Below are 23182 nucleotides of genomic sequence, written 5' to 3' on the forward strand. Positions count from 1 at the left end.
GGCAGATTTTATCTGCCTTCCTTTGTCTCTTATAGAAATCTACAATATAGGATTTCTTCAATTACAATTTACCTAGCATTTTTAAGAGTAGAATGCATCGGGTTTTGCCAGGTCCGGTTTTTAAAATTTCAACCCCAATTAAGCAAAATTTAGAGAAAACTCACATTGTGGTGTATATGTCAAATGCTTTTCCTAGTTTGGGTTACAGCACATGCAAACGCACACACACAGTGTGCAACGAATAAAGTGAAAGTAATTCACTGTGTGTTGACAGGTAGACAATAGAATGCGATGGCGATGGCGATGTAATATTTGTTTCTGTCTATGACGCTGATAGATACATGAGTAAAATGTATGGGAAGCTAAGAGATAAGAGTGAGTGAAAATGTTCTTGGAAGAGAGTAAATAGCGAGAGAGTGATTTGATGAAGACTTTACATTAAATAACCGTAGTGGCATTGTCACATGAAGAGGAGTGAGAGGGTACTGGAGGAAATAGAGTGAGTGAGGAAAATGGCCCCTAGCAACCACACCTTTTAAGATAGGGATTTCTAAGGTAGCCCACGAGCATCGTCACCTCATTCTACATGTCCCTGTAAATTTTGGAGCGAATCGGACAGGATAAAGTTATCTCTAAGAAACAGAAAGATCGCCCAAAAGTGTATATAGATATTTAAATGTATTTATATATTCATCTATACACACATGTATGTATAATGTGCGTGTATATATTTCCATAGAGGTAACCATTCAATCCATACAAAGTTTTTTAGGACGAAAATATTTATATATAAAAGAAAGGTTGTGTGTCTGTCTACTCCGATTTAGATTCCTAACTACTCCCACATTTTGCGATGCAGTTTAACCAAAACCGGGTATCTTATAGTCGTGATTCATATCGAGCCCTTCTGGGTATTAGCGCGCGTCTACGATGAGCCTATGATTTTACAAATAATTTACCATCATTTTTTTCCATTTTAATGCATATTTTTTTTAATAAAGGGAAGTAACTCTCAAACTTCACACCAATATGCGTGCTCATATGCGACGTAATATCACATCAGCAGCATTTCCTCACACCCTCCTTGCACTTGGCGAAGGCAAAATACCAGGGGATGAAAATGGTAATATTGCCATTGATTCCATTTGTAACGTTGTTAAGACGCCTTCTGATCTCAGAGATGCAGTGTTCCCAGATCTACAAGCTAATTATCAGAATATGGATTGGATTGGCAAAAATGCTATACTGGCCCCGAGGAATAAAACTGTTCACCATATTAATGATGAAATGCTAAAACTCATTCCTGGGGAAGTCTATGTATATCAGTCTATCGATACAACTCCTGACCCAGAGGACGTCATCAACTATCCAATAGAGGTACTCAATTCCTTTGAGCACCCCGGACTACCACCACACTTTCTCAAACTTAAAGTTGCTGCCCCTATAATGCTCATCAGAAATTTGGTTCCCCCAAAACAATGCAATGGCACACGTTTGATCGTTAAGTCCTTATCTCCCACCGTAAACTTATATCAATATTTGCCTGAATAATCATCATAATTCAGTGCAATCATTAACAGTACTTTCAAGCAATTCAGCCCCGAGCAACGCCGGGCAATTCTGCTAGTATAATATAAAACGGTCATTCAGTCAATTTAATTAGTTTGCTTTGTAATCGCACTGACACAACCGAGAAGAGTAAGTCAAGAAATGTTGTCTGATGTTTACGTAAAACGACCTCAGATACAAAACAGAAACATGCTGGGTGATCCTTCGGTATATGTCCCGTAAGTAGCGGAAGTAGCTTTGTTTACATTTCTGAAGATAACAGAAACCCTTTTCTCCTAACCCTAACCCCCCATATATATATATAAAAAAAAAACAACACTTTCTTGAAATGTATCCGGTACTTCCGTGTCGTATACCGAAGATACACCACATGCTGGACTTCGTATTCCCAAGATCCTTCAAACATTCCTCATGTACATCGCACCTATTACTCCCTTTCATCATCAGAGATGCCCATATTGTCAGCCACTAACAATATTTCTGCTTCAGCAGCTCAGCAATGAATCTGGGGTCAAGGGTCAAGATAGAGGGGGCGAGGCTTCTATGATAAAATGTGTTGGATGGAGGGTAGGAGAGAAACTATGATGACTAAAAATTGTGAAGGGTACAGGGGTGAATGCAGTGCATGGAATGAAAGTAAGGAAGAAGAGCAGAAAAGATGATGACTAGATGTTTTACAGCTACTTTCCATACATCCCTCATGTCTTACAATGTTTTGTTTTTTCTTCTCTAATTTCAGGTTATTGGTAACATTGGCACCGAAGAATGTTTTTTACATCACCAATATTTAATCATCTTTTAACCCTTTAGCGTTCAGATTATTCTATCAAACATAATACCTATTGATTCCCATTGATTTGAATTAATCGTGCATTATCTCATATCTTCAAGATCTTGATGGTGTAATTACTTAATGTAGAATAGCATTGTAGGGTAGGTGTGAGAGCCTGGATCTGGTCAGTTTGAACATAAAACAGATTAACTATTTTGGCCGGATATGGTCGGTTTAAATACTAAAGGGTTAAAGACTAAAAGAATATATACACCAGTGGTTTTCAACCCTTTTTTTTTTCTTCTTATGGGTGCCTTTGATGACTATTCTTTTCTGGTGAACCAATATAGCCATTTGATGTTTAGAAACCACTTTTGTAGTTCCTTCCTTCAAAATCCCTATTTTGTTCCTCACCCATTAACTTGTGGAGGTTGAACCATGTAAAACGTTAGAGAAAGAAACTTAACTGTTTCTTGCCATAAATACATTTAAGAAATTTTTTTTTTTCATGAATCCTTAAAATACTACCATAGATCCCCAATTTACTGTTTTGCTTGTGTAGGCCCCCTTTGATTTCTATTCTATTCTGGTGGACCCCTATAGCCATTTATTGTTTAAAAACTTGTTTTCTAGAAAACTTCTTTCAAAATTCCTGTTTTGTTTCCCACACACGAACTTGTGTAGATTGAACTCTGTAAAACTTTTTTTCTTACAATAAATACATCTGAAGAAATATTTTTTCACGGACCCTTAAGTTACCACTGTGGATCCCTAATTTACTATATTGCTTGCGTGGATCCCTAAAAGTCTTACAAGAACCCCTGTTGAGAACCACCAATATACACAGAACATATATAACACTGTTTTGAGATTATTAGCAACGTTTCTCTACTTCACTGCTTGGAAAGATCACAAGATGATTTTTTTGCCTTCGCATTAAATTTGCATTATAAAGGAGTTTGCCAAATGTTCAGATAGAATATCATCATCATCATCATCATCGTTTAACGTCCGCTTTCCGTGCTAGCATGGGTTGGACGATTTGACTGAGGGCTGGTGAACCAGATAGCTGCACCAGGCTTCAATCTTGATCTGGCAGAGTTTCTACAGCTGGATGCCCTTCCTAACGCCAACCACTGTGAGAGTGTAGTGGGTGCTTTTGTGATGAAGGTATAGTAACAGAAATATATTTATTCATTGGCTGTCAACTATAAAATAAGGAGAGAAATAAGCATTTGTAAATTGTGGTCAAGAAATAATAGTTATGGAAAATGAATTGTGTGAGAAGAAAGGTGAATTTGATACACAATCTAAAAAGATCGACTCTCCTGGTGGTATAAGGAAAGGAAGAAGTCAAATATACCAGTGTGATATCTGTGAGAAGATATTTTCTCAAAAGTGTAACCTCACGATACACAGACGTACTCATACAGGAGACAAACCATATCACTGTGAGATGTGTGGTAACTCGTTCTCTCACAAGGGTAACTTAACATCTCACAAACGTATTCATACTGGAGAAAAGCCATATCAGTGTGATATCTGTGGTAAATCCTTCTCTCAAAAAGGTCACCTAATCACTCACCAGCTCATTCATACAGACGAAAAACCATATCACTGTGATATCTGTGGTAAATCATATTCTCGTGAAATTACCTTAATAAGACACAACCGTATTCACACAGGAGAGAAACCATATCATTGTGATGTCTGTGGTAAATCATTCTCACAAAAAGGCCACCTACTTACTCACCAACGGATTCACACAGAAGGAAAACCATTTCACTGTGACATCTGTGGTAAATCATTCTCTCGTGAAATTAACTTGACTCGGCACAAACGTATTCATACAGGTGAGAGGCCATTTCAGTGTGATGTCTGTGGTAAATCCTTCTCTGAATGTGGTGTGTTAACTTTACATGTACGTAGTCATACGGGAGAGAAACCATATCGCTGTGATACCTGTGGAAAGTCATTCTCTGGAGCAAGTACCTTAACAAAACACAAACTCACTCACACAGGAGAGAAACCGTTTCTCTGTTACACCTGTGGTAAATCCTTCTCTCAAAAGATTCCCTTAACAACACATGAAGGTGTTCATTCAGAAAAGTAACTGTATCAATGTTAAGAATAAATTCGTATTAAATAAAGTCTTCCATGTTTGTCATTCAAACTCTCTCTTTCTCTCTTTTACTTGTTTCAGTCATTTGACTGCGGCCATGCTGGAGCACCGCCTTTGGTCGAGCAACTCGACCCCGGGACTTATTCTTATATAAGCCCAGTACTTATTCTATCGGTCTCTTTTGCCGAACCGCTAAGTGACGGGGACGTAAACACACCAGCATCGATTGTCAAGCAATGCTAAGGGGACAAACACATACATATATATATACACATATAAACGACAGGCTTCTTTCAGTTTCCGTCTACCAAATCCACTCACAAGGCATTGGCGGCCCGGGGCTATAGCAGAAGACACTTGCCCAAGATGCCACACAGTGGGACTGAACCCGGAGCCATGTGGTTGGTTAGCAAGCTACTTACCACACAGCCACTTATATTCCATTTTTGCTGGTGTTTACAATGTACTTAATTTTATGATAAAATGTATTAAAACCTTTTCCTGTGCCTAATGCTGCCATATTAAGGATAAGTGGCAGAGTGTGGTTGGTGGAGGAGCTGGATGAATGTCTGTCTGTTTGTCACAGTAATCAGTACTAAAAATAAAATATTGGTTTCAAATTTGGCACAAGGCCAACAATTTCGACCCCAGTACTTAATTGGTACATATTTTATTGACCCCAAAACGATGAAAGGAAAAGTCAACCTCAACAGAATTTGAACTCAGAACATAAAGGACGGAGAGATGGACAAAGTGCTGCTAAGTATTTAGCCTAGCGTGCTAACAATTGAGAAGTTTTAAGCAGATCAGGATGAAAATGTCACTAGAAGCTGGGATCACCAAGCATAGATTGGCATATTTCGGTCATATTATGTGGAGAAAATCCCTGGAGAAGGACATCATGCTTAGAATGGTCAGAGAGGAAGAGGCCAACCAAGAACCGGTTGGCTTGACACCATCAAGAGGGATACCGGAATGGACATAGCCATTCTGAAAGAAGCAGTCTAGGATAGAACTGACTGGAGGACACTGATCCAACAAGTGACTGAGAGTCGACTTCGACTGAGCATATACGGAATGGTCAGTGGCAAGAGAGGAAGAGGCCAACCAAGAACCGGTTGGCTTGACACTATCAAGAGTGATACCAGAATGGACATGGCCAATCTGGAGGAAGCGGCCCAGGATAGAACTGACTGGAGGACACTGATCCAACAAGTGACTGAGAGTCGACTTCGACTGAGCATATACGGAATGGTCAGTGGCAAGAGAGGAAGAGGCCAACCAAGAACCGGCTGGCTTGACACCATCAAGAGTGATACCAGAATGGACATGGCCAATCTGAAGGAAGCGGCCCAGGATAGAACTGACTGGAGGACACTGATCCAACAAGTGACTGAGAGTCGACTTCGACTGAGCATATACGGAATGGTCAGTGGCAAGAGAGGAAGAGGCCAACCAAGAACCGGCTGGCTTGACACTATCAAGAGTGATACCAGAATGGACATGGCCAATCTGGAGGAAGCGGCCCAGGATAGAACTGACTGGAGGACACTGATCCATCGAGTGACCGAGAGACGACTTCGACTGAGCGGATAGATAGATAGCTAAAAATTGGTTTCAATTTTGAGCACAAGGCCAGCAATTTTGGGGGCGGGAGTAAGTCGATTACATAGACACCAGTGTTTAATAGGTACTTATTTTATCGACCCCAAAAGGATGAAAAGCAAAGTCACCCCTGACTGCATTTGAACTCAGAATGTAACGACATGAAATACCGGCAAGCATTTTGCTCAGCACACTAACAATTCTGCCACTTCACCATCTTTACTAATAATAACATATTTGTTTCAAATTTTGGCACAAGGCCAGCAATTTTGGGTTGAGGGTGCTAGTTGATTGCTTTGATCACAGCACTCAACTGGTAATTTTTTATTGACCCCAAAAGGATGAAAAGCAAAGTCACCCCTGACTGCATTTGAACTCAGAATGTAACGACATGAAATACCGGCAAGCATTTTGCTCAGCACACTAACAATTCTGCCACTTCACCATCTTTACTAATAATAACATATTTGTTTCAAATTTTGGCACAAGGCCAGCAATTTTGGGTTGAGGGTGCTAGTTGATTGCTTTGATCACAGCACTCAACTGGTAATTTTTTATTGACCCCAAAAGGATGAAAGGCAAAGCCGAACTCAGTGGGATTTGAACTCAGAACATAAAAATGGACAAAATGCCGCTAAGAAACGGTTTTACCTCTTTAACCCTTTCATTGCCAACCCAGCTGAACAGTACACGTATCTGTGGAATACTCAGCCAATTGCACGTTAATTCATGGGCAATTAAATCATTTGACCAAAAAAACTAAATCCTCGCTGCCAGACGGTGGAGATCCATCAGCATTATAAGCGTATAAACCGATCAAAACCTTTTTTTTTCCACCGAAATTAGGCTCATGTACTTGCTTATCTCCCTTTACTCGCATACTTATCGTCTTTCACTGAGTAATATAGCAACACAAAAGGCGGCGAGCTGGCAGAAACGTTAGCACGCCGGGCGAAATGCGTAGCCGTATTTCGTCTGCCGTTACGTTCTGAGTTCAAATTCCGCCGAGGTCGACTTTGCCTTTCATCCTTTCGGGGTCAATAAATTAAGTACCAGTTACGCACTGGGGTTAATATAATCGATGGATTTAATCCGTTTGTCTGTCCTTGTTTGTCCCCTGTGTTTAGCCCCTTAAGAGTAGTAGAGAAATAGGTATTTCGTCTGCCGCTACATTCTGAGTTCAAATTCCGCCGAGGTCGACTTTGCCTTTCATCCTTGCGGGGTCGATAAATTAAGTACCAGTTACGCACTGGGGTCAATATAATCGACTTAATCCGTTTGTCTGTCCTTGTTTAGCCCCTTAAGGGTAGTAAAGAAATAGGTATTTCGTCTGCCGTTACATTCTGAGTTCAAATTCCGCCGAGGTCAACTTTGCCTTTCATCCTTTCGTGGTCGATAAATTAAGTACCAGTTACGCACTGGGGTCAATATAATCGACTTAATCCGCGTGTCTGTCCTTGTTTGTCCCCTCTGTGTTTAGCCCCTTAAGGGTAGTAAAGAAATAGGTATTTCGTCTGCTGCTATGTTCTGAGTTCAAATTCCGCCGAGGTCGACTTTGACTTTCATCCTTTCGGGGTCGATAAATTAAGTACCAGTTACGCACTGGGGTCGATGTAATCGACTTACTCCGTTTGTCCCCTCTGTGTTTAGCCCCTTGTGGGTAGTAAAGAAATAGGTATTTCGTCTGCCGCTACATTCTGAGTTCAAATTCCGCCGAGGTCGACTTTGCCTTTCATCCTTTCGGGGTCGATAAATTAAGTACCAGTTGCGCACTGGGGTCGATGTAATAGACTTAATCCGTTTGTTTGTCCTCTCTGTATTTAGCCCCTTGTGGGTAGTAAAGAAATAGAAATAGGTATTTGGTCAGTTTTTCTCCTTGATATAATTGCCTCTTCAGTTATCCGCTAGGAGCAAAGTTGTTATTAATAAACCTAATAATGGTGATTAGGGTAGATTAGTATCTACCATCGACTTATGTTTTTGGCTGGATCTTTATTTTATTGATTCCGAAGCAATGAAAGATAAAATTGACATCGGCAGAATTTGAGCTCAGAACGAAAGAGGCACTGCTTGGCCTAAATAATTACTATTAATTTTGGTACACGACTACAATTTCGTTTCGGTATAGTATTTCCCTTTTTATAAGTTTTTGTCAGGGATACCTGTAGTAGTAGTTATTCTTTGACCTTTTCTCCGAAATTAGTGACTTTTCTGGGTGAATTTCTACATTTGTGTCAAAGCTGCAGAGGAAAGGATTATACGGAAGATAAGAAGTCAGATTAGATTGTGAGTAAAGCAATAATTTCATCTCATTTTTATATTTTAGTTCGTTTTCTCATTCTACAAACCTCCCACAAGAACTGTAAAAGAATTTCCAGTCTGAAATCTTAAGATATTCAAGTTTTGTTTACATTTTACCCATCATAAATACTATACTAAATCTGCTAAAATTATGAAAATTAAGTTATCACTCTGTATTATAATTAACGATAACTTCAGACAATAACTGGTCGGAGGTAAAGAATACGTACACCACTCGTTTTTGGCGTAACGAAAACCCTAACCATCGGGTGTATGTATTTTTTACTTTCGCCCAATTAATCTTCCTTTTGTTGCCGTAAGTAACAACGACTGTTGCAAAAGTTGCAAGATGCAACAAAAATTTTAGGAAAAATGAATACCTAAATGAGTGGAAATCGAACCAGTGTGTGTGTTAAATAATAAGGCATTAAAAGAGAATGACCCTCCCCAGACACGATAACAATATACAGTAATATCGTTATAACGATATATATATAATATATATATATATATATATTATATATATATATATATATATATATATATATATAATGTGTGTGTGTGTGTGTGTGTGTGTGTGTATGTATATATATATACATATATATATACATATATATATATATATATGTGTGTGTGTGGAAGCGCAATGGTCCAGTGGTTAGGGCAGCGGACTCGCGGTTTCGATTCCCAGACCGGGCATTGTGAGTGTTTATTGAGCGAAAACACCTAAAGCTCCACGAGGCTCCATCAGGGGGTAGTGGTGAACTCTGCTGTTCTCTTTCACCATAACTTCCTCTCACTCTTTCGTTCAGTTGTACCTGTATTTCAAAGGGCCAGCCTTGTCACACTCTGTGTCACGCTGAATCTCCCCGTGTCTGTGGAGTGCTCAGTCACTTGTACGTTAATAAATGAGCTGCGACGTCACTGGTGCCAAGCTGTATCGGACTTTGCCTTTCCCTTGGATAACATTGGTGGTGTGGAGAGGAGAGGCTGGTATGCATGGGCGACTGCTGGACTTCCATAAACAACCTTGCCCAGACTTGTGCCACGGAGGGTAACTTTCTAGGTGCAATGGTCATTCATGACCGAAGGGGGTCACAATATATATATACAGGGTGCTCCACAAAAAAAACCCCAGGAAATTCGATACAGTTTTTTTTTTATTGTTGGAAATAGAAAATAGAGTGGTTGTATACTGTCAACTTAACGTGACAGTCCTGTAAGGGAATTACACCACCGATGTTTAGCCCTAGGAAGCATTGACGCTTCCTGTCGGCCTTGACACATTTCCTGTGTCCTTATATATTTACGAAGGGGAGACAAATACCACCAACAGTTAGGCCTGCATCTAGAGACATGCATCTTTCAGGGTCTTTGCCCATCATCGGTCTAGAGTAGCAGAGGCCTGCTAGCTGAAGATATCTGTCTAGACTTCGTAAATATATATATACTAGCAGTATCACCCGGCGTTGCTCGGGTTTGTTTCGACCCTATAGAATTGGAATTTTTGAAAAGTAAAAATTTTGCATTATGTAGCTTGTTATTCTCTTTAAGTGAACATTTTTCTGGTTGAAATACACCGAAAAATGGTGACAAAGCAGTAAAAAAATCGTAAAAAATAGGGCTTTTCATAGAAAAAAAACACATTTTTGATGTTAACATGGTCTGATTTGAATTTTTTCTTGTATGGAAGGAAGAGCAAGCCTTCTTCTATCATACTCTCAATTTTGATCAACTTGCGCTGCTGGGTCTCGGAGGAGATAGTGTTAGTTGAAGGCTACCAAACCTGCCATACACAGACAACTTCAGCTTTATATATAGAGAGGTTTCACTCAACTTTCACTGTTACCTTCCTCTGTCAATAAATATCCAGTTATTCTTAAACTTACTTCAAAATGATGATGAACATCACCACTGCTATCATCATCATTTTAACATCCACTTTCCCATGCCTGCATGGGTCAGGTGGAATATGTTGAAGGGCAATTTCCACAGTTGGATGCTCTTCCTGTCCCCAAGCTTTATCTGTTTCTAAATAAGGTAATATCTCCACCCTGGCTGGACTGGTTTCCATGAAGATTGGAATCCAATCACACCATTTGCATTGCAGTGACACCCTTAACAGACAACATATCATTTCCTGTACCCTGTAATAAGGTATGGGGTCATTTAATAATTGTTGCTAAACCAACACTGCGACCCACCACCCTCTACTTTGGTAAATGCTGTCTCTCAGCACTTTTGCGTCGATACTTACTGACCAGTGATACATTGATGACTGTTTCATCTCAGTATGACCCTCACTCCTCCATGGGTTGGCTTGGTGTTGAGTCAAATATTTATTGTTGCCGTGGTGGTCATAAAATCCAATTATTTTCTATGTTGCATGTAGTGTAGATATCTCATATGTAATATCTTTATTGTTCAGCCGCACGTGATGTTTGATGTGGTCCTGCACAGAATCACTACGGTTTGTAGGATGGAGTCATACATACATATATGCATTCCTACATACATACATGCATGCATGCATACATACATACATGCATATATACATATGTATGTATGTATACAATGTTAGAGGTATGGGTATAGGAGCACATGCATAATATACTTGCATGTATGCATGTATATATATATATATATATATACATATATATATAATATATATGTATATATATATACGTATGTATATATATATATAAACACACATGTGTATGTACATATATATAAATTTGAAATTACAATCAAGAGAACAGAGTACATAATAATGTAAATTGTAACTATATATGCATGAATATATACATACATACATACATACATACATACATACATTTATACCTAAACATATGTATACATATCCATAAGTCTACTACAGAAAATGAAACTTAGCGCGCGAAGTTCTTTGAAGTTCGCGCTCCGCTTGTGTGTGTGTGTGCGTGCTTTAGGTGTACGTAGGTATGTGTTTTTGTGTGTGTGTCACTGAAGCCATACATACATATATACATACATAACCTCTCTCTCTCTCTTTTCTGTCTCAGTCACTCACTACGAAAAGTGAATTACTTTCACTTTAATTGTTGCAGACTTGCAAAGAGAAAGGAGTAGAAATTAGAGTGATAGCATGAGTGAATCAGATCACTCCGTTTTTGTGTGTGTGTGCGTGTGCTGTAGCCCACACTAAGAAAAGCACTTGACTTAGACACCACAATGTGAGTTTTCTCTAAATTTTGCTTAATTGGGGTTGAAATTTTAAAAACCGGACCTGGCACGACCCGATTTATTCTACTCTTAAAAATGCTAGTAAATTGTAATTGAAGAAATCCTATATTGTAGATTTCTATAAGAGACAAAGGGAGGCAGATAAAATCTGCCTTTTATAATAAGAGATATATTTTCAGTGAAGTTTATTCAGTGAAGAATAAACTAAACAGAAAATAGTTATTGTTAAAATAGAACAAAAACACAAATGTTGGATGTGTTCAAAATGCTTTCCATGGGCAACTGCACAACAACATAGACAGTTTAGCCAACATCCAGTTGCCCTTTGGATGATTTCAAGTGGGATATTGTTCCAAGCTTCCACAATCTAAGGATTGTATGTCTCTGACCGCTCTCTCCTCTGTAATTGAAGTTGATGTTACAGTAAACCCCACATGGTAAAATCCATTACGTTGAGATCTGGACTTTTTGAGGACCATTCATTAGGTTCAGTGAAATGAGAAGAATTGGCTCTGAGCCAGGCAACACTGCCCTTGGCTGTATGAGCCTTTGCTCCATCCTGTTGCCATGTCCATCTATCTCCTTTCGTTACTTCGTTTATGTTGTGGAATATTTGGGTGCACATTTCATCTCGATGTGGAGGTGCGTGGCTTAGTGGTTAGGGTGTCAGCATCATGATCGCAAGATTGTGGTTTCGATTCCTGGACCGGGCAACGCATTGTGTTCTTGAGCAAGACACTTCATTTCACATTGCTCCAGTCCACTCAGCTGGCAAAAATGAGTAACGCTGCGATGGACTGGCGTCCCGTCCAGCTGGAGTACACACATATGCCATAGAAATTGGGAAACTGGGCCCATGAGCCTGGCTAGGCTTTAAAAGGACGCAAGTGGAGGCACGTGGCTTAGTGGTTAGGGTGTCAGCATCATGATCGTAAAATTGTGGTTTTGATTCATGGACCGGGCGACGCGTTGTGTTCTTGAGCAAAACACTTCATTTCACATTGCTCCAGTCCACTCAGCTGGCAAAAATGAGTAACACTGCGATGGACCAGCATCCTGTCCAGCTGGGGAACACATTCGCCATAGAAACTGGGCCCATGAGCCTGGGTAGGCTTTAAAAGGGCGTGTTTATTTTTATTATTATTTCATCTTGATACACGAGCTGGTTTACAGTTTTTCTTTCTTTCTTCTGTACGATGGAAGATGTTCTTGCCCAACAGCATCTCCTTCAATAAACTGCAATTCCGTTTTTACCATACCAGGAGACTGCACTATAACATATGAGTGATGGCTGTTGTTTATCAGTTTCCACCAGTAGATCATTCTCAGAAATGTTTGTTTTAACCTGGACAGCACGATACATGCAATCATTTTGGGAGTTCAAAGGTGAATGAAAACTGAAATTTAATTCATTGGAAAGCTACATTTGTTTCCACTTATTGTGTCCTTTGAAACGATTTATCGGTGCCGGACATTTTTGTTCTCATGCTTTTTCATGTGCTTCGTTAAGAAAATTGCATTTAATTCTCCTACAGCAGGCACAGGAGTGGCTGTGTGGTAAGTAGCTTGTTTACCAACCACATGGTTCCGGGTTCAGTCCCACTGCGTGGCATCTTGGGCAAGTGTCTTCTACTATAGCCTCGGGCTGACCAAAGCCTTGTGAGTGGATTTGGTAGACAGAAACTGAAAGAAGCCTGTCGTATATAGGTACAGGAGTGGCTGTGTGGTAAGTAGCTTGCTAACCAACCACATGGTTCCAGGTTCAGTACCACTGCATGGCACCTTGGGCAAGTGTCTTCTACTATAGCCTCGGGCCGACCAAAGCCTTGTGAGTGGATTTGGTAGACAGAAACTGAAAGAAGCCCATTGTATATATATATACATAGAGAGAGAGAGAGAGAGATGCAGGAGTGGCTGTGTGGTAAGTAGCTTGCTTACCAACCACATGGTTCCGGGTTCAGTCCCACTGCGTGTCACCTTGGGCAAGTGTCTTCTACTATAGCCTCGGGCCGACCAAAGCCTTGTGAGTGGATTTGGTAGACAGAAACTGAAAGAAGCCCATTGTATATATATATACATAGAGAGAGAGAGAGAGAGATGCAGGAGTGGCTGTGTGGTAAGTAGCTTGCTTACCAACCACATGGTTCCGGGTTCAGTCCCACTGCGTGGCACCTTGGGCAAGTGTCTTCTACTATAGCCTCGGGCTGACCAAAGCCTTGTGAGTGGATTTGGTAGACAGAAACTGAAAGAAGCCTGTCGTATATATGTATATATATATATATATGTGTGTGTGTCTGTGTTCGTCCCCCTAGCATTGCTTGACAACCGATGCTGGTGTGTTTATGTCCCCGTCACTTAGCGGTTCGGCAAAAGAGACCGATAGAATAAGTTCTGGGCTTACAAAAGAATAAGTACCGGGGTTGAGTTGCTCGATTAAAGGCGGTGCTCCAGCATGGCCGCAGTCAAATGACTGAAACAAGTAAAAGAGAAAGAGAGCACTTTAATTTGGATTGTTGAAAAATGTGAAGGACTGTAGTTCTCAGCAGACTTCACATTGACTGGAATGTTTTCTTTTGTGTGTTGGTGGTGTGACAGCAAGGTCCAACACAGCCCATTTGGTAGGCAAATGAATTTTCTTGATTGTGCCTGATCCACACTTAAGGACTTTAGCAGCAGGTGACCCATCCCTTTTTAAGTACAGCTACAACATTGGTAAATTGATTTTTAGTTATCAAACTAAAGAATTCTCACAAAATTTCTTGGCATTTTTTTCAGTGCAAAGTCCTGTTGAGGCAAGTGAAATCAAAATCAAACCATCCCTGCACCTCTACGACCATGTCTATATAAAAATGTAGTAAAACTTTCACTGTTTTAATCTCTCTAATTCCTAATTATCTTGTATGTTTTACACTGTTGTTTCTCTTTCCTTTCAGATTATCAGATGACATCTGCTTCACAGGATTTTTACATAAGCAACGTCATTAGAATGGAAAGTCTTTTGAAGACTGAGCAAAGATGTTATACAAAACACGTATAACCCTGTTTCTATGAATATTTACTGAATTACTGCAAAATATATCTTCTGAACTCTGACATATATGTAGCAAAATTTCTCTTCTTTATTGTCTGGAATACACAGAAAATTATATTTGCATATTAATTAATCATTTAGCATTTCAACTAGCACAATAATTCTGACCTCTCACACTCACCCTGCAGTGTCAATTTAAACAGAAACAATCAAATCACTGAAGTCTCAAAGCTATGAGATAATCCATGATTAATTCAAAACAATATGAATAAATAAGCATTACATTTCACAAAGGAATCTCAATGCTAAACGGTTAAACTGGCCATATTTTTGTGTGTTTTATATTCATACTAGCCAGATCCCACCCCTCACACCCACCCTACAAGGCCATTCTAAAAATAAACAATCACAACATTGAAATCTGAACATGATAACATAATGAATGATTAATTCAGAAGAATTTCAATAAACATTCTATTTGACAGAGTAATCTGAATGTTAATGAGTTAAAGCAATTAAGAAGGCAATTTGCAGCATCTTCAGATATTAACAAAGAACACTTTTGATGGAGATATATCAGTAGAAATATTTGTTCAGAGCAATATACGAGAAGAAGGAAAACCTTTGTGACCTGTGACAAGAGAAAGGAACATTATGGAAAATGAATTATTTAGGAGTGAAGTTGAATGTAAAAGAGAGTCTGAAGAAATTGATTTTTCTGATGAGGAAAAGAATGAAAAGGGCAAAACATCATATGATTGTGATATCTGTGGCAAGTTGTTCTCTCGGAAAGCTAAGTTAGTCATTCACGAACGTACTCATACAGGAGAAAAACCATATCACTGTGATATCTGTGGTAAATCTTGGACTCAGAAAGGTAACTTGACTACTCACCAACGTATTCATACAGGAGAGAAGCCATATCGCTCTGATATCTGTGGTAAGTCATTGTCACAAGATAGTGATTTAACAAGACACAAGCAGATTCACTCAAGAGGAAAATATTTGTACTGTGACATCTGTGGTAAATCATTCTCGCGGAAAGATAACTTAGTCATCCACCAACGTATTCATACAGGTGAGAAGCCATATCATTGTGTTATCTGTGGTAAATCGTTCGCTTGGAAAGGTAACTTGACTGCTCACCGACGTTTTCATACAGGAGAGAAGCCATATCACTGTGATATCTGTGGTAAACTATTGTCAAATCGTAGTACGTTAACAAGACACAAACAGATTCACACAAAAGGAAAATATTTACAGTGTGATGTCTGTGGTAAATCATTTTTTGATACTCATCATTTAACCACTCACAAACGCATTCATACAAGCGAAAAACCATATCGCTGTGATATCTGTGGTAAATCATTCTATGAAAATAGTTACCTAACTACTCACTTGCGCATTCATACAGGAGAAAAGCCATATCATTGCGATATCTGTGGTAAATCATTTTCTCATGGTCCCAGCTTAACTGTTCACAAAAACATTCATTCAGGTGAGAAGCCATTTCACTGTGGAATCTGTGGTAAATCCTTCTCTCGAAATTATCACTTGACTACTCACAAGCACATTCATACTGGAGAGAAACCATATCATTGTGAAATCTGTGGTAAATCCTTCATTCGAAATGATTACTTATCTAGTCACATACGTACTCACACAGGTGAGAAGGCATATCATTGTGATATCTGTGGTAAATCGTTTGCTCAGAGAAGCAGCTTGACTACTCACAAGAGCATTCATATGAGAAACAAACCACACCAATGATCCATCATCATTGTTTTCACGTCCACGGTTGTCATGCTCTCATGGGTCAGATGGAATTTGGTGAGGTGGATTTTCTCTGTCCAGATGGCCATCTTGTTACCAACTTTCACCTGTTTCAAACTAAGATATTTCCCCATGATCAGACATGTTTTTATGTCAGATTGGAGATGGACACTGCTTGTATGGTAGTGACACTCGTTTACAACTATCACACAGTCTCAAGGCAAGGATATAATAACACACACACACACATACACACATTCATAAGCCCCTCACACGTCTATGAAACATCCCCCTCTATCCTCTGTACCACTAATATTCCCCCACCACCAATACCTTTTGTGTATGTCCTCATACATCTCCAACATCATCCATTTCTCTATATATATCTGAAAACAATTATAATAATAATATTTTATCTATTCTAAATGATCTTGACATTGTTTTTGACTTTACATAAAATATTCTTTACATTCTACTGTTGTTTTATTGTCATTTATTTACAAGTATTATTAATTTTATTGGTAAAATATTTTTCTAGGAATGAATTACAATTTATAACATTGCTTCTATGGGAAATTATTGCTTTGCTTTATGAGTTTTCACTTTAGGAGCAATCTCCAGAAGAAATTAACTCATATATCAAGGCATTATTGTATCTGACATTATTTTGGCACAAGGGCAGCAATTTCAGGGGAAGGAGTAAGTTGAATAACCACATGGATCAGCATGTGTGCTTTTTATGTGAACTAGCGTGAGTGCTTCTTACAGGAACCCACACAATATATATATATATATTTATATATGTATATTTAAAGGGCTAAAGAGCCACTAGGTGGTCAGCCGTATGCTAGAAGTAGATCACCTACGATCAAACTACAAAGAAAAGAATGTTCTCTAGAGGAAAATTCAGCAGACACCAGAACAATTTTCCTGTAGAGAACATTCTTTTCTTTGTAGTTTGATCGTTGGTGATCTATTTCTAGCATACGGCCGACTACCTAGTGGTCTTGCCCTTTGAATATACACGTATTAGAATTTTCTCTGATTTTTCAGATTTTTGTATGCTAGGCTACTGGTTTTAAATTGATGTTAATTAAATTAATATTCAATTTATCTCCCTCATTATTTAAATATATATTTATATAAATATTGGTGAAGTCAAATGGATTAGTGATTAGAGCGTCGGGCGCAGAATTGTTCTTCACATTGCTCCAGTTCACTCAGCTGTAGAAATGAGTTGCGATGTCACTGGTGCCAAGCTGTATCAGCCTTTATCTTTCCCTTGGACAACTTTGGTGGTGTGGAGAGGGGAAAGCCGGTATGCATGGGTGATTGCTGGTCTTCTATAAACAACCGTTGCCAGACTTGCCCCTCAGAGGGGAACTTTCTAGGTGTAATCTCATAGTCATGAATGAATGAAGTGGGGTCTTTTCTTTTTTCTTATATTGTTTGTTCCTTCTTGAGCCATGCCTGGCTCATAGGGCCGGTTTCATTGGCATATAGGTTCCCCACCTGGACAGGAATATATGGGGTCAGTGTAACATCCTTCTGGAAACCAAACAAGCTTGTGTATTCAGTTCTGGCAACAAACTGAGGGGGTTCTATCTTGTTCTTTCTGAAAGGGCCAACAAATGTTAATCTATAATTCTCCAAGAGATTAACTCTAAATCCATAACTTGTAAACCATTGTAATATTTCTTCCAGACCCTTTTATATGAGACACCAACCATTTTACCACTGCTGCTGTTGCTGTTGAGTGTAGCGATCTTCGTCCTAGTGGGAGAAGTCCGAAGCATGGTCCTTTGCTATTTGTAAGACCCGCAGAAGAGAAAGCAGGTCAACCCCCGACACCGAGAGCATCGATGGATGGATGAATGCACATCCAGGCTCAGCGGTTGTGTAGGAAGTCAGGTACAAGAAACAGGAAGAAAGAGTGAGAGAAAGTTGGAGTGAAAGAGTACAACAGGGGTCACCACCACCCCCTGCTGGAGCCTCATGGAGCTTTAGGTGTTTTCACTCAATAAACACACACAACGCCCGGTCTGGGAATCAAAACTGTGGTCCACCGACCACGAGTCCGCTGCCCTAACCACTGGGCCATTGCGCCTCCACTACCACTGCTGCTCCTGAATTACCTATAGAAGGGCCTTCTGCTTGTTTCCCCAAATAGACCTCCATACATGATGCATAGAACGTTTTAGTATCGGCCAAAATAAATATTTTTATGCCATATTTTGCTGGTTTAATTGGCTTGTAGAACTTGAATGGACATCATAATTGGAGATACAATTATCCATAAATTTCTCAAAGAACTTTCTAAAAGGTGCAATCTTATCTTCTACATTGTACATTAACTTAGTGGAGTGTGCTGAGAAATTGTATGGATGGATAACACTATCACTGTTGCCAGATATAAGATACACTCATACAAATATCACCTGGGGTATGAGATACCTCACAACAATAAAGCCAAGAGAAAAAGATGTTTTATAAACACATTCTACCAGAATACGAAGTTTAAAATTTTTTAGTTACCTAGAAATTATGTTACAAACTGCCGTTCAAAAGGAAAAGATGCATGTTTTTTTACCTCAATAGACGTCAGTGATTGGTTGAAATTGCCGAAATGCAAGAAATTAAAGACCAAATATCTTACAAACTATAGAATTTTCTTAATAAAGCCAAGAGAAAAAGATATGTTTTATAAACACATTCTACCAGTATACGAAGTTTAAAAGTATTTAGTTATGTGGAAATTATTTTTTAAAAACTGCCGTTCAAACCGATAAGATCCCAGATATGTAATCCTATCATATGGTTGTTCTCTTGTTTTCAATTTGTAGTGGTTCAATAAATCCACCACAATTATCGATTTTTATTTTCTCTACCGAAATTAAGCTCATGTACTTGCTTATCTCCCTTTACTCGCATATTTCACAAATTTCTGCCAGATCTCTTTACTTCTTTTCATTAATGTTGTAGTTTTTGTGGTATCAACGTTCCTTCGAATATCACATGGAATTATTAGCATCAAAATTAAAGAGATATGTGAAAAAATTCCCTGTAGCTCGGTGGAAGATGTCAGGAACATTGCTTCTTTTGCCAAAAGACTATCGTAAGCTTTAATAAGTGTGTATTCTGAAGGCATCCAAGCTGTTCTCTGTGCAGACCAACAAGGCGTACAAAGCTGAAAATATGTGAGGGTTGAAATGCAAAGTAGGGGGAAGATCAGAATACAAAATGCTTCAAAATCTGAAATGATTTAAGAAAATAAATAAATAAAATAATAACGAGAATAATAGTCCTTTCTACTAAAGACACAAGGCTTGGAATTTTGAGGGAGGGGGCTTGTCGATTCTGCCGCCTCGCTGCCTCATGTGATGATCCTTTCAACTATAAGCACTAGGCCTGAAATTTCGTGGGGCAAGACTAGTTGATTACATCGACCCCAGTGCGTAACTGGTACTTAATTTATCGACCCCGAAAGGATGAAAGGCAAAGTCGACCTCAGCGGAATTTGAACTCAGAGCGTAGCGAAGGGCGAAATACCTATTTCTTTACTACCCACAAGGGGCTAAACACAGAGAGGACAGACAAACGGATTAAGTCGATTATATCGACCCCAGTCCGCAACTGGTACTTAATTTATCGACCGTGAAAGGATGAAAGGCAAAGTCTTTGATATAATTGTTTCTTTAATTCTCTCAGCTGGGGTCAAAGTTGTTATAAATCCCATTTTAACTCCGGTTAATCCATGCCGAAGTTTTGAAGATAGTTATATAAATAGAGATAACAAACATACGGAAGCATCCCGTAAGCCTTTATTACAGTAAATAAAGCAAATAGGATTGTCCTGCAAACGAGGAAAGTGGATTGCTATGGGCTTTAAAGGCCTAATAGTGATGGTGAGTGGATATTAGTATCTACCAATCGACCTCTGGTTTTGCTGGATCTCTATTTTATTGATTCTGAAGCAGTGAAAGGTAAAATTGAGATCGGCGGAATTTGAGCTCAGAACATAAAAGACCAGAAGAAATACTGCATGGCCTAAATAATTGCTATTAATTTTAGTACGATGCTATAATTTCGTTTCGGTACTTAAAGCAAACCAATGCATGTTTTATACATTCCCCATTACAGGTTATCGACAAGGGAACCTGTTTTCATGGATGTTTGTGGGGACAGATATTCTCTTGTTTGAAATTATTGACTTTTCTTGGTGAATTTCTACTTGTGTATCAAAACTGATGAAGAAAGGACTATATGGAAGATAACGAGTGAGAGTAAATCGTGAGTGAAGTAATAATTCCATCTTATTTTTATATTTAAGTTCGTTTTCTCTTTGTAGAAACCTGTTATAATCGGAGATCTTAAGATATTCAAGATTTGTTTTCATTTTACCGATCATAAATACTATTCTAAACCTGCTGAAATTATGAAATTAATTGATCACATCTTCAAACAATAACTCTCCCTTTTGTTGCAGTAAGTAACAATATCGTTAAAGCTATATATAGAGAGAGATAATAACAAAGGGTAAAATTAATTAATTAAGAAGTAATCAGTAATTTCACCAAGTAGAATTCGGCATGAAAAAGACCATTTCATGGTAAGCTTAAGTAATATTTTATAATTAGGGTTCAGCAAAGATTTGCTTTACCACATACCGGAGTTTAGAAATAGCAGTCAAAAAAACCTTAGCTATTTCTTCTACTTTAAAAAGGGACTCCCAGAAAACCCAAATACTTGAAAACAATCTACGCAGGCAGAGAGGAAAAATAACGAAAATCAATCTATATCTGGTTACCCATGTACGCGCCTTTTCGGAATTAGATCGGTATAAAGAATATAGAATTATACTTTACCCAACCATACAGAGAGTCAGTTAGACAGACCGAGTAGCAACCACCCCGAATTTGTTTCTTTATAACTTACAGGAAAATGGATATTTTTTAATGAAATTTTCGACATATACGCTTCAGATAATGTAGATTCTGAATATATCGCAATTTGTTTTGATAAAGATTTTCCGAGGTTAGGGGGGAAGAGTTTCGGAAATTCACACGGATCGGTTTTGCTCCCTCATAACTCATAGAAAAATCGATATTTTTTAATGAAATTTTCTACAGAATACCGTTCAGAGTGTATCCATCACAATTTTATCGAAATTTAATACAAAAATAAAAACAGCGATTGGACAAAATAATGGAAACACCTTAAAATTTCAAACAAATTATTTTAATATGGAGTAATACCGCCTCTGACAGTAATTACAGCTTGAATTCTACGAGCTATAGACTCGTACATAGTTTGAATTGTTTCCAAAGGAATTTTTATCCTTTCTTCAGCTAAAACAGTCTCCAGTTCTTGTAGTGATTATGGTGGAGGATATCGACTCCTTACTAGTTTTTCTAAAATGTACCATAAATGTTGACTGGTGGCCAGATAAGATGTTCAACTTCACTAGAATCTTCTTCATGCCATTCAGTTACGACTTTAGCTGTGTAAATTGGTGCATTATCAGGCTGAAAGATTGTGTTTCCCTCCGGATTAGTTATGGTTCAGTTCAGCCCATTATCACAGAAGATTCGGGTATGAGATGCATGTCCATCACAATTTTATCAGAATTTAATACAAAAATAAATACATGGGTTGGACAAAATAATGGAAACACCTTAAAATTTCAAACAAATTATTTTAATATGGAGTATTTATTGATTCCAAATCATTGAAAATTATTTTGATTAGAATTCATTTGGATAGAAACATATATGTCAAGCTTCTCTGAGTTTCCATCTACCACATCCTCTCCCAAGGCTTTGATTGGCCACTCTAGGACTGAACCCAGGACCATGTTGTTAGAAAGCCAACTTCTTACCACACAACCATCCCTGCACCTCTATGGTCATGTTTTTATAAAAATTAGTAAAACTCTCACTGTTTTAATCTCTCTAATTCCTAATTATCTTGTATGTATTACACTCTTGTTTCTCTTTCGTTTCAGATTATCAGATGACATCTGCTTCACAGGATTTTTACATAAGCAGCGTCATTAGAATGGAAAGTCTTTTGAAGACTGAGCAAAGATGTTATACAAAACACGTATAACCCTGTTTCTATGAATATTTACTGAATTACTGCAAAATATATCTGCTGAACTGATATATGTAACAAAATTTCTCTTCTTTATTGTCTGGAGTACACAGAAAATTGTATTTGTATTTTGATTAATCATTTGGCATTTCAACTGGCCGTATCAGTCCCAAACGTTCAAACTATTTTGTGTTAAAACTGCCCACATCTGGCCTCTTAGTCTCACCCTACAATGTCATTCTAAACATAAGGAATCACATCATTGAAATCTTAAAGCAATACGATAATGAATGATTAATTTGGAAGAATTTGGAGAGATAACCATTATATGATAGAGTAATCTGAATGTTAATGAGTTAAAGCAATTAAAAAGGCAGTTTGCAGCATCTTCAGATATTAACAAAGAACACTTTTGATGAAGATATATCAGTAGAAATATTTAAGAGCAATATACGAGAAGAAGGAAAACCTTTGTGTACTGTGACAAGAGAAAGGAAAATTATGGAAAAGGAATTATGTAGGAGTGAAGATCAATATGAAAGAGAGTCTGAAGAAATTGATGTTTCTGATGATGTTGAGAATGAAAAGAGCAAAGCATCATTTGAGTGTGATATCTGTGGTAAATCATTCTCTCAGAAAGCTGACTTAGTCTTTCACCAACGTGTTCATACAGGAGAGAAGCCATATCATTGCG

At 38.4% G+C, this 23182-nt stretch overlaps 2 protein-coding genes and 1 long non-coding RNA gene across 4 annotated transcripts in view; 2 read left to right on the forward strand and 1 right to left on the reverse strand.

The window, feature by feature from the left end:
• Positions 1 to 23182, forward strand: part of LOC115224993 (zinc finger protein 845-like) — a 254784-nt gene that overhangs the window by 191231 nt on the left and 40371 nt on the right. The window contains exon 8 of the mRNA XM_029795922.2: positions 15449 to 15858. Coding sequence (XP_029651782.2) covers positions 15449 to 15858 — 410 coding nt within the window. The remainder of the gene's footprint in view (positions 1 to 15448; positions 15859 to 23182) is intronic.
• LOC115224992 (zinc finger protein 239-like) lies at positions 3049 to 4514 on the forward strand. 2 transcript variants are annotated; one of them, XM_036514277.1, is made up of 2 exons: positions 3049 to 3428; positions 3601 to 4514. In XM_036514277.1, the coding sequence occupies exon 2, from the start codon at positions 3606 to 3608 to the stop codon at positions 4452 to 4454; it is 849 nt and encodes a 282-aa protein (XP_036370170.1). In that variant the 5' UTR covers positions 3049 to 3428; positions 3601 to 3605; the 3' UTR covers positions 4455 to 4514. The 2 variants fall into 2 exon arrangements, with proteins under 2 accessions (XP_036370170.1, XP_036370169.1); XM_036514276.1 differs by having other exon boundaries at positions 3049 to 3326; positions 3503 to 4514.
• Positions 16454 to 22986, reverse strand: LOC118768243. Its single transcript, XR_005004072.1, has 4 exons — positions 22974 to 22986; positions 20859 to 20865; positions 18791 to 18795; positions 16454 to 16566 (listed from the first exon to the last, which is right to left on the reverse strand). It is a non-coding gene; the product is annotated as an uncharacterized LOC118768243 (long non-coding RNA).

Source organism: Octopus sinensis, linkage group LG27, assembly GCF_006345805.1.
Source record: "Octopus sinensis linkage group LG27, ASM634580v1, whole genome shotgun sequence".
Taxonomy (NCBI): domain Eukaryota; kingdom Metazoa; phylum Mollusca; class Cephalopoda; order Octopoda; family Octopodidae; genus Octopus; species Octopus sinensis.

Excerpts from the sequence above, each read along its gene's own strand:
- LOC115224992 (XM_036514277.1), top strand. The coding sequence starts at position 3,606 with ATGGAAAATGAATTGTGTGAGAAGAAAGGTGAATTTGATACACAATCT.